General features: G+C 43.4%; 2 protein-coding genes across 2 annotated transcripts in view; one reads left to right on the top strand and one right to left on the bottom strand.

The window, feature by feature from the left end:
• Positions 1-5,558, top strand: part of LOC135543407 (rab GTPase-activating protein 1-like) — a 10,744-nt gene extending 5,186 nt beyond the window's left edge. The window contains exons 6-8 of the mRNA XM_064970640.1: positions 169-240; positions 3,540-3,806; positions 3,977-5,558. Coding sequence (XP_064826712.1) covers positions 169-240; positions 3,540-3,806; positions 3,977-4,264 — 627 coding nt within the window. The 3' untranslated portion in view covers positions 4,265-5,558. The remainder of the gene's footprint in view (positions 1-168; positions 241-3,539; positions 3,807-3,976) is intronic.
• Positions 5,559-5,671: 113 nt separating this feature from the next.
• Positions 5,672-6,994, bottom strand: LOC135543033 (cocaine- and amphetamine-regulated transcript protein-like). Its single transcript, XM_064970136.1, has 3 exons — positions 6,800-6,994; positions 6,577-6,660; positions 5,672-6,262 (listed from the first exon to the last, which is right to left on the bottom strand). Exons 1-3 carry the CDS (start codon positions 6,932-6,934, stop codon positions 6,155-6,157), a joined length of 327 nt encoding a protein of 108 aa, XP_064826208.1. The 5' UTR covers positions 6,935-6,994; the 3' UTR covers positions 5,672-6,154.
• Between the last annotated feature and the right edge of the window lie 506 nt (positions 6,995-7,500).

The raw sequence follows: 7,500 nt of genomic DNA, 5'->3' as shown, positions 1-7,500 counted from the left end.
CACACACACACACACACACACACTCACACACACACACACACACACACACACACACACACACACACACACACACACACACACACACACACACACACACACACACACACACACACACACACACACACACACACACAAGCCTAATGCTATATTGCTTCCTCTGTCTGTCAGATCTGTTCCCAGCTGACCAGTCGGGTGGAGAGGCAGCAGGCGGCCCACAGAGAGGACCTGGACAAACTCAGGGTGAGGATGTATATGGCACTGTCTGATGATGTCACAGTTTGACAATCACACAGTTTGATGATATAATTTGTTCTGAATGGAAATCACCCCACCCTCTACAGTGGAGCAAAAAAGTATTTAGTCAGCCACCAATTGTGCAAGTTTCTCCCACTTAAAAAGATGAGAGAGGCCTGTAATTTTCATCATAGGTACACTTCAACTATGACAGACAAAATGAGGAAAAAAAATTCAGAAAATCACATTGTAGGATTTTTAAACATTTTTTATTTTTTACCCTTTTTCGTGGTATCCAATTGTTTTTTAGTAGCTACTACCTTGTCTCATCGCTACAACTCCCATACGGGCTCGAGAGAGACAAAGGCTGAAAGTCATGTGTCCTCCGATACACAACCCAACCAAGCCACACTGCTTCTTAACACAGCGCGCATCCAAACCGGAAGCCAGCCGGACCAATGTGTCGGAGGAAACACTGTGCACCTGGCAACCTTGGTTAGCGCGCATTGTGCCCGGCCCACCACAGGAGTCGTTGGTGCGTGGGAGTCGTTGGTGCGCAATGAGACAAGGATTTCCCTACCGGCCAAACCCTCCCTAACCCGGACGACACGAGGCCAATTGTGCTTCGCCCCATGGACCTCCTGGTCGCGGCCGGTTACGACAGAGCCTGGACGCGAACCCAGAGTCTCTGGTAGCACAGCTAGCGCTGCAGTACAGCGCCCTTGACCACTGCGCCATCCGGGAGGCCTCATTGTATGATTTTTAATGAATTTATTTGCAAATGATGGTGGAAAATAAGTATTTGGTCAATAACAAAAGTTTATCTCAGTACTTTGTTATATACCCTTTGTTGGCAATGACAGAGGTCAAACGTTTTCTGTAAGTCTTCACAAGGTTTTCACACACTGTTGCTGGTATTTTGGCCCATTCCTCCATGCAGATCTCCTCTAGAGCAGTGATGTTTTGGGGCTGTTGCTGGGCAACACGGACTTTCAACTCCCTCCAAAGATTTTCTATGGGGTTGAGATCTGGAGACTGGCTAGGCCACTCCAGGACCTTGAAATGCTTCTTACGAAGCCACTCCTTCGTTGCCCGGGCGGTGTGTTTGGGATCATTGTCATGCTGAAAGACCCATCCACGTTTCATCTTCAATGCCCTTGCTGATGGAAGGAGGTTTTCACTCAAAATCTCACGATACATGGCCCCATTCATTCTTTCCTTTACATGGATCAGTTGTCCTGGTCCCTTTGCAGAAAAACAGCCCCAAAGCATGATGTTTCCACCCCCATGCTTCACAGTAGGTATGGTGTTCTTTGTCCTCCAAACACGACGAGTTGAGTTTTTACCAAAAAGTTATATTTTGGTTTCATCTGACCATATGACATTCTCCCAATCTTCTTCTGGATCATCCAAATGCTCTCTAGCAAACTTCAGACGGGCCTGGACATGTACTGGCTTAAGCAGGGGGACACGTCTGGCACTGCAGGATTTGAGTCCCTGGCGGCTTAGTGTGTTACTGATGGTAGGCTTTGTTACTTTGGTCCCAGCTCTCTGCAGGTCATTCACTATGTCCCCCCCTGTGGTTCTGGTATTTTTGCTCACCGTTCTTGTGATCATTTTGACCCCACGGGGTGAGATCTTGGGTGGAGCCCCAGATCAAGGGAGATTATCAGTGGTCTTGTATGTCTTTCGTTTCCTAATAATTGCTCCCACAGTTGATTTCTTCAAACCAAGCTGCTTACCTATTGCAGATTCAGTCTTCCCAGCCTGGTGCAGGTCTACAATTTTGTTTCTGGTGTCCTTTGACAGCTCTTTGGTCTTGGCCATAGTGAAGTTTGGAGTGTGACTGTTTTGAGGTTGTGGACAGGTGTCTTTTATACTGATAACAAGTTCAAACGGGTGCCATTAACTTCTTGAAACTCCCCATCCCGGATCCGGGATCGTGAATAAAGCCTCAGGCTCATTAGCATAACGCAACGTTAACGATTTCTGAAAATCGCAAATAAAATGAAAATAATGCGCCTACTCTCAAGCTTAGCCTTTTCTTAACAACACTGTCATCTCAGATTTTCAAAATATGCTTTTGAACCATAGCAATTCACTAATTTGTGTAAGAGTATGCTAAGCTAGTTTAGCATTTTGAGCAGCATTTAGCACGCAACATTTTCACAAAAACCAGATAACCAAATAAATAAAATCATTTACCTTTGAAGAGCTTCGGATGTTTTCAATGAGCAGACTCTCAGTTACATAGCAAATGTGCAGTTTTTCCTGAAAGCGTCTTTGTGTAGGAGAAATCGCTCCATTTTGTACATCACATTTGGCTACCGAAACGAACCGAAAATTCAGTCACCAACAACATCAAACTTTTTCCGAATTAACTCCATAATATCGACCGAAACATGGCAAACGTTGTTTGGAATCAATCCTCAAGGTGTTTTTTCACATATCTTTTCATTGATATATCGTTCGTGGAAGCCTGCTTTCTTCTCTGAATTCCATGGAAAAATACTTGCAGCTGAGTTTTGCGCACCAATTTCGGCACAGGACACCGGGCGGACACCTGGTAAATGTGGTCTCTTATGGTCAATCTTCCAATGATATGCCTACAAATACTTCACAATGCTGCAGACACCTTGGGGAAACGACAGAAAGGGCAGACTCACTCCTCTCGCATTCACAGCCATATAAGGAGACAATGGAAAACGGAGCCTCAAAAATCCTGCTCATTTCCTGGATGCCGTTTCATCTTGGTTTTGCCTGTAGCTCACGTTCTAGGGCACGCACAGAGAATATCTTTGCCGTTCTGGACACGTCAGAGTGTTTTCTTTCCAAATCTACCAATTATATGCATAGTCGAGCATCTTTTTGTGATAAAATATTGCGCTTAAAACGGGCACGTCTTTTTATCCAAAAATGGTATAGCGCCCCCAGAGTTTCAACAGGTTAATACAGGTAACGAGTGGAGGACAGAGAAGCCTCTTAAAGAAGAAGTTACAGGTCTGTGAGAGACAGAAATCTTGCTTGTTCGTAGGTGACCAAATACTTATTTGCCACCATCATTTGCAAATAAATACATAAAAAATCCTTCAATGTGATTTTCTGGATTTTTTTCCTCATTTTGTCTGTCATCGTTGAAGTGTACCTATGATGAAAATTACAGGCCTCTCTCATCTTTTTAAGTAGGAGAACTTGCACAATTGGTGGCTGACTAAATACTTTTTTGCCCTACTGTACATGTTCATAATAAAACAATTTTGAACTCTCTCATCAAACCCCTCCCACCCCTCTCCTCCCTCTCTTAGAATGCTGTGCTGGCATGTTCTCGCTGCCGACAGGCTCTAGATTCTCCTGTTATGGAAGGCTTCGGTTCCACAGCCCCGTACCAGAGAAGTATCAGCACCAGAGAACCAGGCCAGCAGAGAGACCAGGAAACAGAACCAGACCAGCAGACGACTGGTACCAGGGAACAAGACCAGGAGAAGGTGTGTCTGAGTGGCCAGGTCACAGAGCTGGAGAAGGAGCTGGCCCAGACTAAACTACAGATGGTGGAGGCCAAGTGCAAGATCCAGGTCAGCTCAGAGCACACTACACACTTCATAATGCACACTACACACTTCATAATGCACACTACACACTTCATAATGCACACTACACACTTCATAGTGTACACTGCACACTTTTTTGTGGACAGTACACACTCCATAGTGACATATGATGTGTTGTGTTGTCCCCTGTTTAGGAGCTGGAACACCATAAGGGGGTGCTGCAACGTGATCTCCAGACAGCTAGGAACAGCTGGCTCAGTAAGACTGTGAGCTCCATACGGTCAGCCGGAGGGGGTCTGCAGAGCAGCAGCCTACCCAGTGGGAGAGCCTCAGAGCAATGGGGCGTTCTCTCCAGGGCCACCCCCTCTCAGCCTGGAGCTCCAGGTGACTGTCATGGGCCCCCAGGAAGGACCGGGGGGAGACGTCTGACAGAGAGATGGAAGGGAGGGGAGAGACAGCAAGAGGACATACTGAGAGTATAGATAATATGTATTGGAATGATTAGACATGTCTATTGGTGACTGTTTGTTTCTGCATTCTAGTCCCTATTTTGGTTTTATTTGTTATTGTCATTTTTTATTTTCAATATTTTATTATTGATACAGGAATTGTATGTTTTATGTATTGCTTTGGCTGCATTGTGTTGTCCCTAAAGCGTGTGAATAACTGAATCCAATGATCAAACCATACATCCCAATGCTAACACTCCTTTCTGCACACACACACACACACACACACACACACACACACACACACACACACACACACACACACACACACACACACACACACACACACACACACACACACACACACACACACACACACACACACACACAACACTTTAAACAAAACTCCAAACTGGTATTACTTGTATGGCACCCAGTACTTCATTCAAAACCTTTCATTGTGCTTTCATTTTTTGATTTGATTTGTTACATACAGTACATCTCTGATCTTGTCAATATCAGATTTTCTTTTTAACTTACAGTGAAGTAAAATCAATAGTCATCATTGTAGTACATTCAAGTATATCTCCATACTTTTCATGTTTCTACATTTACAGACATTTTCATTAAGTAGTTCTCAAAATCTGTAGCAGACAAACCAGTTCACATGTAAAGTCAGCCAGGTCACCCGGGATACAAGTCAGTATTCAACGTCCATCCTTATCTGAGGATGTCTGGAGATGATGTGGAAATCGGCCACTAGGAGCAACGATGAACGCTGTTGCCTTCAAGTAGGTTGTGATTTTCATAAGCATCTGCCTCTGATTCCAAATTTTGGAAGTTTGAATTCAGCGATAGAAAGTTGTTTTTGAGATAGTTGTTTTAAGCCTATCCCAAACCTTAACCCTTACCGTAACCGTTTGGAGTTAATGCCTAACCTTAAGATTTTGGAGTTCATGTCTAAACATAACCTTGAACATTTAGAAATTTGCCGTTTGCAACAACTTCGAAATTTGAAGTTTGAGAAACATGGATGAACGTGTAATTATGACGTGAGACTGTGAGAGCAAGTTGTGTAATGTATAGGTTTACCAAACATATACGTGATCATCAATTTAGAGCAGTCTGATTAAGTAATAGTAAATGGTCTTTTAACAAAAGAGAAGAGAAACATATCAAAAGTGAGCATCGTATTGTGCATGGCAGTTATGTTATGTGAACATGTATTTCCAGATGAAACACTGATTAAGTGTGGTGAAAATGTGACTGTATGATTTTGATTGTGAAATACTTAGTCAATTGAAAATGTGCTTAAAGTTTTGAAACAACTGCCTTTTTGGTGATCTGTTTTGAGTTTTGTACTAAGAGTAGTGGAAAGGAACCACATAGCCTACTTGTTAAAATTGCACTGAAGCGATACAAAACAAACTGTAAATCAAGGACTTTATTAATCACATTGAATTTCTTTGTACTTAGTCAAAATAGACGAGACAGCAGAGAGGCACAGATGAAGGGAACAAGTTGGGTAGTGTCTTAAATGACACCCTATTCCCTATAAAGTGCAATACTTTTGACCGAAGCAACATAGGACTGACACATAGGACTCTGGCCAAAATAGTGCATTATAGGGAATAGATTGGTATTTGAGATACCACCTTTATGTTAGACAACAAACCCTCCATTACACACCAGGGTCACGTTCAGGACAGGACAGGAGAGGGCAACATACTGAAAGTAAAGCTGATATGATTCCTATTTACTTTACATGTCAGATAGAGACATGTCTGTTCAACATACAATATTTCTGTGTGAACGTTCCACATCTGAATGTGATCCACAGAATGAGGAAAAAGCTTCTGTTCTCTCTCCTATTTCTCTCTGCTCCCCTCCCTACACTGTTTATCATTTTCTCTTCTTCTCTTCTTACAAACACTTGAGGACATAGAAGTTGCAGGTCGTCCCACGCGGACATCCGCACAGCGTTCCGACTCGCGCACCCTTGCGAACAGCGCACTGCTCGCCTGCGTCACACTGGAAACAAACCGTTTGTTTATTAATTGAATTATGATGATGGTGGCATCTGTCTCCAGACTATGGGATTCTGAAACATCTACACCGGTTTCCCAGAACCAGATTAATCCTAGCAACGCCTAAATTATACATTTTTTTAAACACGGTCAATTGAGAACCTTTTATCGAAAGTCCCGTTTTAACCATTTGAAACGCAATATACGACTAGACTCAATGAATAAGTAAAATGCATTATACAGACAGGCAAACTACTTAAAAACTGTTGATAAGAGGTCTTTAACCACTTTAAAATGGTTGATCAGGTCTACTCTTACCGACGGCAGCCAGCCGAGCTTCTTTTCTGATAACGGCATCTGTTTGTTCTTCAGTTTCTCCAGAACTTCTTGCAAAGCTTCAATCTACATGACAGAGAAAAACAAAAATTATAGACTTCTATAGATGTAGCTAGAAAACAATTACAAAGATAGGGATGAATCGATTAAACTAACACATTGACAAACCAAACAACTTCACAAACATAAAACAATTTAAACTTACCAGATCCTTCTCTTCTTGTGATTTGTGGGGGAACTCTAGAGCGCGAGTCTCAAACTCCAACGAGGTATCGCTGTCAGCGAGACAGAGACATGCGCAGCAGGAGGCGGCGAGGAAAAGCAGTAGAATGCTGGCCATGGTGCTGAAACAACCAGAAGGGATGGAGATACAGCGGGGCCTCTGCAGGTGGTTAGCAGGGGCTTGGTGAACACTGGGCCGGTGAAGTGGGCTATGATTCGGGGTGATAGACGCGATGGCTTGATTTTATAGCGTTTGCTGACGTCATACAGCTACTGTAATATGTATGACCACTGACATGAGCGGAGAGGCGTTGTCTGATAGAACACCTCTGTTCACCTCTTTCCAATAATCCCAGGTCACAGCCCCTGGCTGTTGAGACCAATCTTTAATCAGCATCCAATTTCCTCTTGGGTGTGTGTGTGTGTGTATGCCTAACCTCTCATTTGCTCATTTGGTCCAGGAGAACTGTGTACACAGTGAGCAGGCCTGAGACTCTACATCACAGGCTAATCTCACCAGACCACTTAAATAACCCACCTCTCGCTATCTCACACACACAAACGCATGTACACGCACACGCACACACATACAATACTATTTCCAAGCAAGAATTCTGCATAGGAGTGGTTTTTGTGGAGAGGGGAAAACTGAAAACCAGCTTTTATTGGCTGAGAGGTTTGGAA

The sequence above is a fragment of the Oncorhynchus masou genome, chromosome 7 (assembly GCF_036934945.1).
Source record: "Oncorhynchus masou masou isolate Uvic2021 chromosome 7, UVic_Omas_1.1, whole genome shotgun sequence".
Classification (NCBI taxonomy): domain Eukaryota; kingdom Metazoa; phylum Chordata; class Actinopteri; order Salmoniformes; family Salmonidae; genus Oncorhynchus; species Oncorhynchus masou.
This window is presented reverse-complemented; position numbering and strand designations above follow the sequence as displayed.

What these genes read in the sequence shown, in the direction of transcription:
- LOC135543033 (XM_064970136.1), bottom strand. Translation starts at nt 6,934, where the DNA reads ATGGCCAGCATTCTACTGCTTTTCCTCGCCGCCTCCTGCTGCGCATGT. An exon ending in CACAAGAAGAGAAGGATCTG is followed by an intron (nt 6,661 to 6,799) that starts GTAAGTTTAAAT and finishes TCTGTCATGTAG; the next exon opens with ATTGAAGCTTTGCAAGAAGT. An exon ending in AGCTCGGCTGGCTGCCGTCG is followed by an intron (nt 6,263 to 6,576) that starts GTAAGAGTAGAC and finishes GTTTGTTTCCAG; the next exon opens with TGTGACGCAGGCGAGCAGTG.